Source organism: Opisthocomus hoazin, chromosome 8 (genome assembly GCF_030867145.1).
Source record: "Opisthocomus hoazin isolate bOpiHoa1 chromosome 8, bOpiHoa1.hap1, whole genome shotgun sequence".
Lineage (NCBI taxonomy): Eukaryota > Metazoa > Chordata > Aves > Opisthocomiformes > Opisthocomidae > Opisthocomus > Opisthocomus hoazin.
In genome coordinates, this window is record NC_134421.1 from 19,740,717 (window position 1) to 19,757,471 (window position 16,755).

Here is a 16,755-nt window from a genome sequence, read left to right on the forward strand (position 1 = left end):
CTGGTCTAATGATTAGGAATGTCGATTCTTTAGCAAAAACGTCCTCAGACCCAAATACATCCTCATAAGCATGTGTATAAAACAGCCTCCCAAACAATTTTAAACAGTGCCTACGAGTCAAACAGGAAAGCTTTGCTGCTTTCCCCACGCCCCGTAACAGAGACCCGTAACAGCATTCTGTGTCCTGTTCCCAACATGATCTCGTTCAGCCTTTTCACAAAGAGGCAGAATCACCGCCATTCCAGCGGCTCACAGAACCCATACACCCGCTGCACAGAAATACCTTGAGAAGGCCAAAGGCAGTGGCTTGGCGTGATGAATCATAAATGTCTTCTTCAGCAAAGCCAAGCAACACTTGGAGCTGTTTGCTTGTTATCTGACTCTTTGCATTCTTCACAAGTACTGTTACACACTACAAAATCAAAATGCACATTGTCAATACACATGCAGTGCCATAAAATACAAGCCCACGCAAAAGCCTGACCCTGTTTATACCACTTTGGTCTGAAAAGACAAACTGCTGCTCTGAAACACAGAGCTAACATTTCTCATCACGTTTTGCTTTCAGCTGGCAATTCTGAGACAAAAGCTAAACAGAAGCAAATACACAAAATCAGACTAGTCCTTGAAATGAATGGGGATGCTCACAGACATGAACCATGATGCAAGAACACAGCCACGAAGAGGGAAAACTTCTTCTGGCACTGGCATTCAGCATGAATTACTCTAACTTTCCCTTATGATCCTGAAGCTTGAATTAATTCAGCCATGCATTTAGAATAGGAAGACACTGCATACTGAAAGTGTAGTTATTACTACTATTAATTACCCCTTTCCCTTGTCTCACTTCAGCTGCCAGGCTTTACTCCAATGAATCATGTTAAAAACAAGCTATTCAAGTACAAAACTGATGCCTCCCAAAAGACAGAGGGTTAGAAGATATTATTATACAGAAGAAAGAAGGCAAATATGCCTCTATAAAAATACTTCTTCGGATCTAAGCTGTGCATTTTTTGGGGGTAATTTTCTTTAACTTTGCACTTGGGAAAGAATCAGCAAGGCCACATTTCCCTCGCTACCTTGTGATCTCCAGACTGCCTCTCCAGGGACAGCTGCAGGAGGAATCTGCAGTTGGAAGAGGCTCATTCCACAAAGTTAATACTAAAGTAGAAAACTGTAGATCTGGGTCTGACTTACTTTGAAACAGCTCACAACCAGGTGGAAATTCTGGCCTTTGGCTATTCCTGTCTTGGCAAATTCTTTCAGCAAGAGGAAAAGCTGCTTGATCAGTGGCTCCAGGTTTGTACTGACAGAAGGCAAAGGGAACTTTAAAATCCACACCAAGGACTGCAGAGCACCAGTTATGACCTGCACAAAGGAGCCAAAGGACAGCACATGGGTACAATGGCACTGACAGAATTCTCACTTCGTTACAGACATGGTCAGGCTATCTGCAACTGTGGTAAAAGGCAATTAGCTAAAAAAAAAAAAAAAAAAATCAACCTCTTTCAAATAATTCATATGCAATACAAAGGGTTTCTCAGTTCTGAAAACACTATTTGCCACTCCCTAATTCTCCAACTTTGATTTTACTAGGTAAAGACATCAACACAGTGCTGATTCAGCAGGTGGCAGGAACTCTTTCTGAAGCAGAGGTGTCTTCAAAACATAGAATTCGCTTTGCCAAAACCTCAGGTCACCTGAAAGCCCTGTTCGAGGTATCTGATAGTATACGAGGCATGCCTTCCACTCCTGGGAAACTCAAGGTTTAACAGATGCCCTTCCAGGCTCACTCAAACCCAAAGCTGCCCAAAAAGGAGGCTGCCTATGATGCTGGGAATAAAGACGTTAAAGCTGGATCAAAAGAAACCACAGCTGTGACAACGCTGCTCCCAGCGGCCAAAGAACTTCATGAGCCTCCTCACAGATGGCCTACTAAGTCTGCAACATCTTTTATGAACACGCTCCAGGAGAACTTGTCCATACTTTGACCTGCAGCACCAGGGGCAGAGCATTCAGTCCTCCATCAGCCACAATCCTTCCTCCCCTTTGGGATATCACGTCCTCAAACAACTTCATCTGCACACCTATGAAATCAGGTTTGAAAACTGGATAGCTTTCTCTTCTCTTGCACATCAACTGCAAGATGACATTTGTGGGCAGGACTCTTCTTAGTAGAACAGACAGAATAGGCAGACTCCAGCTCAGAACTGTACCTTGACATCCATAGATTTCAGGCAGTCTATAAGCAGCTGAACAAAAGGGTCTAACATTTCCAAAACATGCTCCTCAGAAGAATTTACTTTGGACCTCTTCAGGCTCATATGCAGCAGCTGGTGTAGAAAACACAGGACATTCATCTCAAAGTCAGTTTGGGACTCGAATAAGTCAAGTAAGGTCCCTCATTGTTTCAGGTTATAGTAGGATTTATACCATATCCCTTTTAAGTATCTGCAACAGGCTGAGCACTTTGTATAGCTCTCTAAGAGGCACCTCTGGAGTTACCACATGCAAAAAAAGTCAAGGCTAGCGGCTGTGCTGTTAACAAAATATATCCAGAATACCTTCCTCTGCTGAACACTCTTAACAAAGATTTTGACTGCAAAGTTTTGTATCTGAGGAGATCCTTACCCGAAGTCCTGAATCAACCAAGATGTAGGTGTTAGTCCTGCTGCTGACACGTGCCTTCTGCCCTCCTCTCGTGGGAGTGGGTGGGAGCAGCAGGCAGCTCTCTGGCTGCAGCCGAGGATCTGGAGGAGGGGCAACTTTTTTTCTGAAAAGCAGTGTATGACAAAGGAGAACATTCAGATTTCAACGCTCTCCAAAACAAGCTTGCTGCTGGGAGTGAGAAGAGCTGTGCTCAGCTGCTACCCACGCAGCAAGCAAAAGCAGGTCGCAGCCAGAACACAATGAAATAAAATGAACTTGAGTGCAGCGTGACAGACAGGACTCTCAGACTTGAGAACGGTATCACTGCAACGAAGATAAGAAATGCACGCTGATTTGCATAACATCCCCACTTTTTCCTTCTCAGTGGACAGACCAATTTTGGGCAAATACACTTCCTGCCACTGCCCACTGCATTTTGTTTACTGATATTTACTTCAGTTTCTGATGGCTTATAAAAACTGCTCCAAGAAGCCTCCAAACAGCTGTCAGATCCTAGAGCAAGTCAGCCTGCATAACACAGGCAAGGCAAGACACCCAGACCCAGCTCTGAGCAATGGCAACACCAGACAGAGTGGAAATCCGATGGTTCTCCGACTTCTGCACCAGCACCAAAGTGATAAAGTGACAGCTGACTGTTTCTTTTGTTCCCGACCTCAAGAAAACGTCCAGGACCCCAAACACCTCTTATATGGCAGCTTGTAGCTCGCTTCTAAACACTGCCCCTCATCCCTTCATCCAAACATTCAAATGCATACGCCAGCTTACCAGATGGTGAAAAAGCCTTGCTGAAGGCCCTGAGCACTTGAAAGAGCAGACTACCATGAGTTTGGCAAGCGCTCACTCCCTTTTCCCAGCTTTCTCCTTGCCCTCTTACTGCCCAAATAATCCACTTCCATTGAAAACAGAAGGCAAAGGAAAGCAAGGAAACTCTCACACATTTGATCAGTTGGATTTGAGAGCTGCCGTTTCTGCAAGCAAACCTCCCAACCAGTAACAGACCATCTGGATAAGATCCCGGAACTCACTTGGCCTTCTCAGTGAGCAGAGGCAAGTTTTCACTGATGAGACCATGACTGAGGAGCAGGAGGGATTCTGCGTTCATGTCTGAATTGAAGATCAGCCCTGCCATGATGTGACGCAGTGCCTCATGCACCTTCCGGACTATCTTCAAGCTCGTGGTGTTCTCCAGAATCTGCAAAGGCACAAACATGAGAGTCAGAATCACAGAATGTTTGGAGTTGGAAGGGACCTCTGTGGGTCATCTAGTCTAACCCTCCTGCTGAAGCAGGGTCACCTACAGCAGGCTGCACAGGACCGCGTCCAGGCGGGTCTTGAATATCTCCAGAGAAGGAGACTCCACAACCTCCCTGGGCAGCCTGTTCCAGTGCTCCGTCACCCTCAGAGGGAAGAAGTTCTTCCTCATGTCCAGATGGAACTTCCTGTGCTTCAGTTTGTGCCTGTTGCACCTTGTCCTGTCGCTGGGCATCACTGAAAAGAGCCTGGCCCCATCCTCCTGACACCCACCATTGAGATATTTGTAAGCATATATTAGGTACCCTCGCAGCCTTCTCTTCTTCAGGCTGAACAAGCCCAGCTCCCTCAGCCTTTCCTCGTAGGAGAGATGCTCCAGTCCCCTCATCATCCTCATAGCCCTCCGCTGGACACTCTCCAGCAGCTCTTCATCTTTCTTGAAGGAGGGCAACGATTTGCTATCTGTATTCAGAAATCACGTGAAAAGCCTGAGCAACTCCCCCCTCATCACGTGCTGCCGTAAGTCCCCAGCTCTCTACACAAGCAACATCCCATTGCCTCACCTCTGCCCCAACATCCCTCCCTTTCTCTCCAGACTCTTCTCAGCCTCCAGGCTGTTCACCTATCACCACCAGGACACTCCAGAGCTCATGAGCAAACCAGGGCTCCATTTCTGCATGAGCTTGCACTCTACTCAAAAAATTGCATCTCTGGAAAGGCAATTATTGCACGTGGACAGACAGTGAATGCATCTTGGTGACATTTCCTTCACGCACAAGAGATCAAACCACAGAGCAGCCTTGCAGAACTTTGTAGCTCCAGAGGAAACAAGAGTTGGCAGAGGGAGAGGGCATGGAGCAACAGGCATGCTGGCACGGGAGAGGGCATAGTGGAATGTTCCCTCTATAGCAGGGGTCAAAAGCTTCCCAGAATGCCATTCTCTGCCCTGGACATCAAAAGTAAAGTCTCATTTTATGAGCTGGGTGCGCAATGCTTTCCAGAAGAAAAATGGGAAGCCAAAGTAAGACTATATAGGTAATTTCATAATAGTCACCTGGAGGGTCTAGAGTTTCTTATAGACCACACAGAACTGAGAGTGCTCAGAGTTAAGAAAGACTCTGGCTGACTTTTCTTACCTCTTTCAGTGGCAGAATAAGTTTCGTCACCTGGCCTTTTCCTATGAACTTTCCAAGAATTTCATAGGAATCGTAACTCTTGCTCTTGCGTGCTTCCATGACCTTCGAGACAATTCCCTTCACTTCCTTCTCTTCAGCTATGTTCCCAAACAACTCTTGGTTGAAAATCTTCGGAAATCAGGCATGAGAAATGAATGAGAGGAGCAGAAAAGCAGAGCCAGATTCCTCCAGTAGCAGCAAAACAACACTATTTTTCTCCACTCACAGAAAAAAAGAATTCTCCAGGATTCCTACAAATCACATCTACCTTTCCTCTGTCAACATAAAGCACCCCAGTTTAAGCACACCAGATGAGGAGGCTGCGCTCACACCCTTGTGTGGAGGTGTGATACAAGGAGTGGGACTGCAGTCAGACCAAGATATCAAAATGTAGCCCATTTGGGTGGCCAGCTGAGCTCCTGGACTCCACAGACTGCATTGCCTAGATGTCTGTTGACTTGTTCAGCCATTTAGAGCACAGGGAAATATAGCTGTGTATCTTAATCTTGAATGCATCCCCTCTCAGGATGCAGGGCTCAGGATACAGCCCCAGAGATACTTGCTACTCTACAAGGGGTCTGCTGATGCCTCACTAGAAGAGAGTCTCCTTCCTTTGCAGTACACACACAACCAGCCCTTTTGCCATCAAGTCCAAAACAATCCACACAAAACCTTCTCCTCCCAGAACCCATTCCAGGCATTTCACAATGCTCTTTCCTTCAATCTTGGATAACTTTTACCTCAATCAGGATATCTAAGCAGGGGTCCAAATCACCAGCACTGAGCCTGGTAGTAAGGCCCTTCAGTAACAGGTTCACAGTGAAAGTCAGCACATGGAGCTAGAGAAAAAAATGAACAGATCATGTTTCCAAACCCCTGAGTAAACCTCTTTAATAATACTGTGAGACTCCTATAGCAGAGATGTCACAATTCACACACAGCATTTGAGCTCTTATTATAGGAAAAATATCACTGGGAGGACAAGAATCCATGTATCGGCAGCAGGAAGAGGACCCCTGTGCCTCCATACACGGGCAGGAGGGCTGGAATCTCCTCTTTCCCTAGTGCTCCTACCAATATTTTTGGGCTGTGCTGTCATTTTCACTGTTAGAGCAGCCAGAAGCTCATGCTACTCCACTGTGGTAACTCACATAGAAAATTATTCTTAACCCCAACCACGGTGGAAAGAGGAAAGATGAATTAATAGTCAGAGCCTTGGCTCTGGATCTAGGAAGCAGAACTTTAGCATCACCACATACTGTCTGTGCAGTCTCTGTGGCAACTCACCTCAGGTGATGCTTGGCCCTAATAACCCTACAGGAAAGATTTCCACTAATCTTATTGGAACCAGATCACCTCTATACCTCAACTCTTCACTGGGAAAATGGAGATCTGCTCTTCTTCCCTGCTTAGACTCTAAGTTCGTTGGGTACAGACCCTCATTTGACACTTAGCAAAGCAAAGACTGATGTAGGCCCTAGCAACAGTGTTTAGTTGTATTATACCAAGCTGTTCCACGAGTGCAAAAAAATTTCAGTAGCAACCTCCCTTTGGACTCTCCTACTAACACATTAAAAAAGCCTTTTAAAAAAAAGAGAGCAGAAGAGGAAGAATTTCAGCATTACCTGGTACCCATGGACGAGAGTGGACTGCATCTCTTTTAAGATATACAGAAGGTACTGCACTCCTAACACTTCCATGATTTTAATGAGGGTGTTACGGGCGATGTCCCGGATTTCCTGAAATCTGTTCCTCAGAAATGTGCAGACTTTCAGCAGGATGCTGGAAACAGAGATAGACAGCCTAGTTCACTCCCAGACAGAGCAGAACTAACTACGCTGCTATCTAAGGAGAGTGCTTTTCAGGGCTGTTTCACAGCCAGAGCTATACTCCAAGCCAGCCTCACAGAAAGGCTTTGTAGTCACACACACACCTGCTGTCCTTCAAGACATTTTACCAATTGCCCTTTATTTCTGTACATTACTCTTTCCCCAGCTCTGCCACCCCCAACCTCTGCATCTTGCTTCACAGCTCTGCTCTTCTTTAAGGATTTACCAAGTTCCTTTCAAATTTAGCTTGACAGAAGTCATATGCTGACAGTGGGGAATGTCACTAGGAAAACGAGTTTCCCCTCTTGAATACAGCCTTGTAACCACAGCTTGAGAAAGGTGCCTGCACTCATTCCCAGCACAACGAACAGCATTTAAGGAGCTCCGACAGGATTTACCTTGGCAGGTTGGCTTCCATGACTTCTTTGGGAAGACACTGCATCATCCTGACCATTGCAAAAGCTAATGGAACACGAACGACCTCATCATCATTCACAACGTTGGATTTCACAAGCTTATGTTCCTCGTCTCTTTTAACCTTTTTAAGAGAGCAAGACACAACACACTTTTAATACACATAAAGAAATCTTTGTCTCAACAAACCCTAGAAGAGGCCAGCAAGGCAACCTGCTGTCCTCTGCTGACTGCAGGAAAAACCCAGACAGCTAAAGGACAGATGAGATGAATCCCTGTGTTTTCAACACAGAAGCTAAGTTGGGTGCTAGCAAGTGGCTGAAAACTTTTCAACAGGCTGCACAAAGTGAATCATTTCACTTGTGTAGTTCAAGCCAGTGCTCAGCAGGGAAGTAAAGACACCACACACACGCTGACCAGAGAGCCTGCCACTAATCTCCATCACACAGCAAAGGGTATGAAGCCTCTTTTGTCCTTTCAGGTGGTCTCTCTCCAGTCGCACCTATTTTTTTTTTTTCATGTGCTGCATTTCCACTATGCTTTGAAGTAGCATCCCAACTTTTATAGCAGCAGGACAGGACTGCAAAGCACCTTTCCCATGCCAACTCCTCACCTTTGCAACAATACACCTGTGCAATTTAGGCAAGATGTTGATTGTAACCGTATCTTGAATGTGTTTGATCAGACACTCCAGCTCCTCTTTATTTCGGGGTAAGAAAGAAACAGATTTGGTCACTTGCTCAGCATCTTCAGATGTCTCAGCTGCTTGCTCAGGTTCTGCTGGCTCCTCAAGGAGATTCTTCTCTTTCTTTTCCTCAACTAATTCCTCTTCCCCTTCACTCTGCTCCAGCTCCATGGCTTCTTCAGCCTCCACCACTGGCTCAAGGTCCATGGCAGCAGCTTCTGTCAAGTAATTGTCAAAAGCACAGGTAAATATAAAAGGCCACAAAAACTGAGCCCTTAAAGAGACTCTTGTGACGACTTTGTTCTGGACAAAGCTCCTACCTATCATCAGCAACAGCATGATGTAAGCATCAGAGTTGTTTTACTGGGTAAAGCAGCTCTGGCATGCTTTCAGCAAAGACTAGGTTACTCTTCAGCTGAACTCCATAGACAGCTTAGCAAATCTCAATGTGCTTGAAGCTTAGAGAACTTCCATTCCCTTACAGCTGAGAATTTCACAGAGCAAAGGGTACTGACGAGCACAGCTGTGAGATCTCCTCGTCATTCCTCAGAATATCCCAAAGACCACAACACAGGCAACCACAACGGTGAAAAAACCACTTCCTCCCAATAAATGGTGGGGGAGGCAAGGTAAGGACATACAGCACCCTTCTCAGGCTGCAGATAACCATGAGAGCAGATAACATCAAGAACAAAAAGCTCAGAGGTGTCAGCAGCCACATGGGTGGGTGCAGACCTTGGAGAAGCTCCCAGATTTGCATAAACCCAGCCCAGGCTGTTTTGGCTTACGGAGGCCTGGGATGGAGAGGTAATGTGGAGATGGCTCCCCCCATCTCTAGTCACTTTGTCAACACACAGGAGGACAGTCTGTATTGCTCTGGAGGAGGCAAGTCAAAACTATCTTCCAACGTGCACATTTAAAAAAGCTGGGAGTAGCTGATCTCAAGAGTAAAACACAAAATTTCAATTAGCTGCACTTTGAGCAGTTAGAGGTAGTGTTTCTACACTCAGGAGCAGAAAGCTCACCTTGGTTGTCAATGGTCACAAGCTGCTTTTCAAGTGTTTCATGGTCAAAGTGGAAGGCTTCCAGCACTGTCTCTAACAAGCTGCAGAAGGAAAACACGAAGAGGGATCAGCCCTCTGCACATAAAAAGGAGGGGCTGCATAGACTGACACAACAGAAAATCTTCAAAGCGCTTTTTGGAAAACTTCAGACTCGGTGACACTGAAGCATAAGGAGGTTTATCCTGAACAACCCAGGAAATTAAAACTGGTTGCTTTTCGGCTCAATAAGTTCTGCGGCCTAGCTCACTGTGAAACATCACAGACTGTGGTACTGGAGCAATGGAGGTATCCCAGGAGCAGAGACAGCCGAACAGAAGCAGAAGCTGTTAATGCTGGCATGCACCCAGTGAGACACAGCATGAGAAAGTCATGACCTGCTAATCCTTCATAGTTGCAGGCTGCAAGGCCATGCTCACTTTCACTTGTGTCAGCCCACCTCAAAGTCAGCAATCTCTCACCCCAGGGAAGAGGCTAAAATCCATGTAATGCTCCTTAAGACACTGAACATTGCCTTAGCAGTCTTTGGAGAAACTTAAAGCAGCATCACTCACAGGACCTACCTGACTCCCAGCTTCGGACTGATCTGTCCTGTTTGCAGGACATGGATGAAATGCTTTAAGTGGTACAAGTATGCTGACCATGAGAGATGTCGGCAGACAGCTCCAACAACTTCAACTGAGGCCGTTACCATGTTTTCATGCTGCCCAAAAGAGAGAATTCAGTTGCTGTCAGCATTCATGATGAACACGTGTCTAAACCATACTTTACTCAAAGGAACAAGAGGCAGAAGAAGTAATGTCTGTCTAGTGGGGATGCTTGGTATTCAGCTCTTTTAGGTCTCCTTCTGATCATCAGGTAAAAAAAAACAAACCACCAAACAAAAAAAATCACAGCTCACCAAGCAGATCTGACTCGCTTCCTCCAAATATTTTTGCACACATTTAACTTTTCTTACATAACTCAATCTATGGGGTCACTTGTGTGAAGAGCTAAAAACCAGTCAAGATATATCTAACCACACAGCATATTGCTGGGCTAAGCTGATCAACTAGAAACACACATCCTTAACCCATTTCTGATGTGAAATAAAATGCGTTTGTTTCTTCACCAAGGTTTCAATCAACACATTTTACCTCCCATTGGTCAAAGAGTGACCGCAGTCACTCTACTGATGGGCACAGTCTGCACGGCTGCAGGCACTGGGTCCTGTGTGTAACTAATTGTCTCGGCGTCAGAGGAATATTTCTGACAGCAAGTGAAGTGGACATTTGCTTGGTCTGACATAAGCAGCTCTGCTGTTCTCCTGACAGTGTGCAGGGAACCACAGAAGCGTGAAACCTTGCTCTTCCAAGTCACAAGTAGAAACTCTGTCCACACTGGTATTAGAAGCAATTTCACCGCATATATTTCCGACAAAATGTATGGCAAGTGACTAACAAAATATCACCCTTCAAACTTTAATTACAAAGCTGCTAATGATTTTGGAGGTTTTCAGCAGATTCCTGCAGTTCCCCCGTAACTCCAGAAAAAACAGTATTTATTCCCACCTCAATTTCTGGGCATAGCCTATGCTCCCCACCACACACATTCTGCTGCCAAACATGACTAATCTCACAACTGAACAGGAAAAGAGCAGTCTGGAGGCAGAAAGAAGAAAAATAATAGCCTGATTGCAAAAAATGGAAACAAATATAACCCCAAGTGAAAAAACAGAACAAACCAAACCCCAACCTCCAAACAGTTAAGAGATCCACCTTCGAGAAACAGGACAGGTTTAGCAGATAGAGGACTGGGCCCAAACTCCATCTGCACCTTCCAAATCCTCTTTCTGCCACCAAAAGCACAGTGCTCTTGTGTGAAAGGGGAACACTCACTCCACAAACCTATCAGCCTTCTAAAGTGGTTAGGTCTTTTAAGCAGAATGGAATACAAGAAAGGTGGAAATATTAAAATGGATGCATTCAATTTAAAGCCTACCTTAAGCATTTTTTCATTAAAAATGGCAGTAGTAGCATAAGGCATGATGTAGTTCTGCAGGGATTTAGAAGACAGCACAAGCTTTTCTTCAGTGAGCTGCTTAGCCAGTTTCCTCAGAGCTCGTGCCCTCCTGTGGATCTGAGCCAAACATGAGAGACAGTGAATGAGGTGATGATTGAGTCACCGCTAGCATGAGCGGCATGGTAAGTCCAGCAGTTCCAAAAATGCCTCAATTTTCAGTAATGGCATAAAAACATATTATGGTCATTTCCAAGAATAGGCCATGCCCTTTTCCTTCTGTCTCTGGGCTTTCACTAGCCTTTTGCCTCAATAATTATTCCAGCTCAATAGGATATTTTACTGTGAACTCACAATCGTAAGACTCTGTGATCTTCAGGTATCAGACAAGAGAGGCAACTGATACAAGATGAGAAGGCCTGATAAAATTACAAGGAAAACCTTTAGACTCTACACATAATTCCAGATGTAGCAAAGGCGCTCTCTGCATCTCTGAAAGCAGGAGAAACACTGTACTTTTATACTCAAGAAAAACCAGGAGACCAGGCTTCGTGCAACATTTCCATTACAAAGGTCTGTGAAGAAAAGGGGCTGCAGAGCCTTCAGACAGTGAATAGCAGGGGACAAGCTAGAAAAAAAACCCAAAAGACCTGTTCCCAGCCTATGTCAGAGGGATCCTCAGGACACCACTGCTGACTGTGGGCCGGGTCACAGACAGGTTGTAATGTGGAGTTGCGCCTGCTCAAGATGATGAAAGATCACTTAAAATGAAAGCAATTCTTTCAGCTAAATTAGGAAGAGGTAAAAACCAGCACTGCCAAATCATAAACCCAAGGAATTTCTAGACAGAAACCTGACTTTGATTCACAATCACCCAAGTGACGATGCCCATATCCCTTTTTTTTAACAATACCTCATGACACAGGTTGAATCTCTCTGTAAAGACAGTGCACAGATGCTTTGGAAAGCATTATCCCACAGTGAAATGCTTTTGCTTTGGCAGGGGGAGAGAGGCACTACGGAACACCTGTTGCCTTTTACCTGCATGTGTTTCATGTTCTCAAAGAAGTCCATGTCGGGATCATGGCGGTTGGTCAACTGGACCAAATCCCGGAATTCGCGATTTCCTGGGAAGGTCTGAATGAGGCAGGAAAGCAACGATGTGTAGTCCTGCTGGATGCTCTGCAAACAGCAAGCAGTGAATGTTAAGTACCGCTCGGAGAGGCTGCTACACACTCCTCAGAACAGCAATGCTGTCATTTACAAGTGTTTCAGGCCAACAAGTCCTACTCTTTGGTAACACCAAATACACCTATATTTTGGACTGCACATAAATTAAAGTCTCCCCTCCAAAGAATGAGCTACAACTAAGAAAAGCTGAACAACCGCAAAGATACACAAGACAGCTGAGCTCTGTAACATTTAGATTTTCATAAGATTTCAAATGAAGGGTAAGTTTACTGTGGGTACCTGCACTTCTTACGCCAGCAAGGGACTCATGTAGCTCATCCATAAAATTTCTCTATTGCCCTGGTGTCCTGAAGACAGCTGGAGATACGTAATCAGATAGCACTGCCTTACCTCAGTCTTACTCTTCAGCCCCCTCCTCACAAACTCCAGGAGAGTGTGCTGGATTAGCTCCTTGTAGTTATCTTCTGTGTGGTCGATTTCTGCCAGTCGGTGGATAAAACTGGTCAAGCAAAGGCTTGCATTGTCACTAAGAGCCATATCCCCTAGCTGAGTGGATGAAGAAATTGTACCACATTAGTCTGGATATATGACACATTTTTCTCCCCAAAAGACTGGACTGAACAGTACTACTGGACACAACCTAAACAGGCCTGTGAAGACCCAGTAAATCTACTCTTGACACCCTTCCTGTAGAAGTCCTGAATTAATACATACCCTTCCCATCAGAAAAAAATCCTTTTAGATTTACCAGCAGGCCCACACAATCAGAGCATGCTGCAACCAAAAGGAGATCATCCTTTCAAGACTGTAATACATCTTTTATATAGTACAAATTGACTGAGCAGTTCCAGGGCTCACTGACAGAATGGTGCACTGCACCTGGGTGAGTCTTACAGACGAAAAGGAAAGCAAACAAAACTTAAGAACAGGTGTTTGTAAGAAGCCTCAATCTGCTCTTTGAATGCTTCACAGTGTCAAAAAGCAGCCGATAGAAATAATTTGGAAGTGAGATTCATCATGGACACGTGGTGCACAAAGCAAGACAAGGAACATGCAGCCAACCTGGATGGTATAGAAGCAGTTGTGCATAACGGGGATGAGGAAGTTGATATCCACTGCTTGCATTTCCTTGATGTGGGCTGTGATCGATTGGAATGCTGACAGACGTACATCGAAGTCAATATCATCAAGATGTCGTTGATCAAAGGCATTCAACTAAGAGAGAGTAACAAGTCGTGCGTGAAAAAGGCCAGGAACATGACAATACAATGTTGGGGAAAAAAGTGAGCAAAGAAACTGTGCTTACCTTAACAACATCAGTAATGTACTTCAATTCACTGTCCAAATCAGATAAAGTCTGAAAAGAAACATAAAAGAAAATAGTTTAACTGTTATAGTTGTTAAAAATTTGGAGAACTCAAGACACTGCCACTTGAGACAAAAAATAAAGCCAGCAACAGCAATCACCTTTCTCCTGTTAGAAGCTTAATAAAAGCCATTCTTCCCTCAGTTGGAAGATGTGTGTTTTAAGTTCCTAAGTTTCTAAGTATCTACCCTGAGTGTTTCCTGGATTTTCCAGCTGAAAAAAAGTTACTTAAGTCATGTCAAAACAGCCTGACTGCTATAAATCTGTAAGAGATGACCATAAATAAAAATCATCCTCAGGACGTTGAAATCCATTCTTATTTCATAAAGATACAGGATTCATTAAAGATGAAGTGTGCGTTATTTGGCTTCTCTTACACAAAAGAACCCTGGTGATGCTCACATCAACCAGGCTGTAAACCAAAACTTTTACAAACTTTCACGCAGCTCATTAATTTCTATCATACACAATTCTGTTACTTTCACTTAGCAGATGATGTAGATTAAAAAGCTTTTTAAGCTCATATACAACAAAGATAAGTACTGCTATTTATTTAACTCTTGATCTCTTAGACCAAGTTAAAACAAGCACAGAAAGACACATAAAAATGCAATACCTGAAATACCAAGCACAATTTATGTCGAGACAGTTTGTTCTGGATGACAGAAAAAAGCTTTGCCAGTGGTTTGAGAAAGCTTGTAGGGTTTGAGCAATGCCTCAGCAAGTTCTGCACTGTTTCCAGAATGTCAATCTCTGTACCCTGAAAGAGACAGATAACTGTCAATAAATACTGAAACCTCATGAGATTATTTCATTTCCTTGGGAAATATTTCAAGACACAGAGTGAACTTCACCACTTTTCTGTATTTTGTTCAGATCACAGATACTGAATGAGAACAAAGAATTAGGAGGACACACTCAATGCAATCATCAAGTCTGTCAAAAGCACTTGCAACCTTTCAGTTAGGCACAAACATAGTGTTAGAGATGGGTGCCATCATGATGAAGACTTCATATTTTTTGTCTTTCCTCAATGACTCAAAGGTCAGGAGAACTAAGAGAGCTTTAAAAAGTAGTCTAACCTGTGAAACGAACACTAACAGCACCATATACCTGTATGATCTCCCTGAACGGAAATCATACCTGGTCTCCTAATGATTCACAGATTTAAAACCCAAGAATCCTCTGGGAACAGCTAAATAACCACTTGCAAAGCAGAAGCTACAGGCTGCTACTTAGCAGTTCCTTCTGCAAACCTCCAATCTCTCACTGAGCAACTGCATGTTTTTAAGAAAAACAAGACCCAAGCATTGATCCAAGGATTCAGGCAATCAAGCTGAACAATCAATAGATTCATTCATGGGACCATATTCCTGAAAACAAGGTTTGGTAGTGAGGGAAACCCAGACACAATAGTCTACCAATATCCTCAGTTCTTGATTTATTTAACTGTTTACAAAAGCCTAAGCCATGGAGAGCTCTGCTTCCTTCAACTGCAGCCCATATGCTTTGCCTGCCTGACAAATTTAGGATTTAGGGAAGTTTCAGTTCTGAGATACACTTCTGTACCCGCAGATGGATTCCTTAAGAGTGGAAGCAAAACAGAATGCAAGCAGAAGATACGGGAACATGTTAGTAGTACTGTGTAATGTTTGCCTTTCATTCTGCAACAGACCAATGTAGCACTGCCCATTACACAGCATGTACTGCACACTCAACCTATGTATTCATGTTGCTGTACAGATGCTGTGGCTTTGGATTTGGGGTGCATAAAATCCACAGTGAAGAGCTTTTTTTTCCAAACACTGCAAGGAATTTGGTGGATTGACTACAGTGGCAAAGGAGGTGAAGACTGCATAAAAACTTCTGCAGACCTATTCCATGAAAAGGTGGAACAGAGTCAGCCTGGGCAGAGGCAGCCCTGCAAAGTATCCAGTGAGTCGTACACATCAACATGCAATGGCACAATGTCCTGAGAAGACTACAAACACATGAAGAGTTGATTTCAGGGTAACCACGAGAAATGGCATGTAATCAATAAGACTATTAACTGCATCTTAAATAAAGATACTGAAAGAAAGTATTATAAGTTTAATGGGGGGGGCAGTAATTTCTACCTACCTGCTCCATGTTACTCTGATAAAGGAACGGGAGGAGAAGGCTTACAAGCACTGAATTCTGACTCTTTTCTTGTATAAATTTGCTGATCCTGCACAATGAGACAAGGTAATTTACTATTTCATATCAATCCAATCCCCAGTATAGGGCAAAAAACTCAGTCAGCACCAGTCCCACGTAACAGGGCTTCATCAGCCCATCCAGGCTAATAGAACATAACCACCAAAACTACGGTATCAGCCCAAGTATTCAGTTTCACATGACTGCAGGCATTTCTGCACCTTTTCCTACCCTCAAGAGGCATTGGTTTTGAATACTAGCAACAGAAACAGTTAGAATCAATTGCTGAAAACTTTTACCTCAGTCACCAACAACTTGCAAGGTCAATGACAGATCCAGGTATTTTCAACTGCTCTAAATTTAAATAGTTTGAGATGCAATGTTTTTAATTTGGAACCTATTACTAAAAGCTCCTTTCTTCCTCCCTCCTCTCAACTTTTTAACTGTTTTGAGCTCTAAAGAATCACTTACTTGGAAAGTATACTCAGCTCTTTGCTGACTTGAGCTCTATACTTCTTCTTTTTCACCTTCTCCATATTCAACATCGTTTTGCTGAAATACTGAAGTATGGCAGGAACATGAGGCAGAACCAAGCGGCAACCTAGGCTGAGGGTCTCTGTAAGGGATACAACATTTAGCAACACCTAATTCTGTGCTGCAAGCAACAGAAGGGAGGTCCAACCCTACACAAACAAAGGGGGAAAGGGGGAAACGTAGACAAAGGAGGTTTGTCATCAGTGGAAATAAAAAAAAAAATCAGTGGGACCTATGAATGTGAAGGGCAGCTGGCTGCTGGGAACATGCACCAGCGCTTACTGAGACTGAGTCTAACATGTCTGAGCTGGGACCAAAGAAAGCACACACAGAGAACAAAAGCTCTCCTCACAGATTTCAGTAACAGCCCTGGTAAGTGTGGGCTTATCAAAAGATACCAAGG

General features: G+C 44.1%; 1 protein-coding gene across 1 annotated transcript in view; it reads right to left on the reverse strand.

The window, feature by feature from the left end:
* The window catches only part of UTP20 (UTP20 small subunit processome component), a 66,130-nt gene that overhangs the window by 12,196 nt on the left and 37,179 nt on the right, over positions 1-16,755 (reverse strand). Inside the window, exons 31-50 of the mRNA XM_075429453.1 lie at positions 16,290-16,434; positions 15,762-15,849; positions 14,257-14,400; positions 13,581-13,631; positions 13,337-13,489; positions 12,665-12,820; positions 12,125-12,265; positions 11,066-11,203; positions 9,649-9,788; positions 9,050-9,129; positions 7,953-8,242; positions 7,324-7,463; positions 6,722-6,878; positions 5,837-5,935; positions 5,058-5,225; positions 3,696-3,862; positions 2,632-2,773; positions 2,217-2,333; positions 1,198-1,368; positions 284-412 (exon numbers count right to left, since the gene is read on the reverse strand). Coding sequence (XP_075285568.1) covers positions 284-412; positions 1,198-1,368; positions 2,217-2,333; positions 2,632-2,773; positions 3,696-3,862; positions 5,058-5,225; positions 5,837-5,935; positions 6,722-6,878; positions 7,324-7,463; positions 7,953-8,242; positions 9,050-9,129; positions 9,649-9,788; positions 11,066-11,203; positions 12,125-12,265; positions 12,665-12,820; positions 13,337-13,489; positions 13,581-13,631; positions 14,257-14,400; positions 15,762-15,849; positions 16,290-16,434 — 2,816 coding nt within the window. The remainder of the gene's footprint in view (positions 1-283; positions 413-1,197; positions 1,369-2,216; positions 2,334-2,631; positions 2,774-3,695; positions 3,863-5,057; positions 5,226-5,836; positions 5,936-6,721; positions 6,879-7,323; positions 7,464-7,952; positions 8,243-9,049; positions 9,130-9,648; positions 9,789-11,065; positions 11,204-12,124; positions 12,266-12,664; positions 12,821-13,336; positions 13,490-13,580; positions 13,632-14,256; positions 14,401-15,761; positions 15,850-16,289; positions 16,435-16,755) is intronic.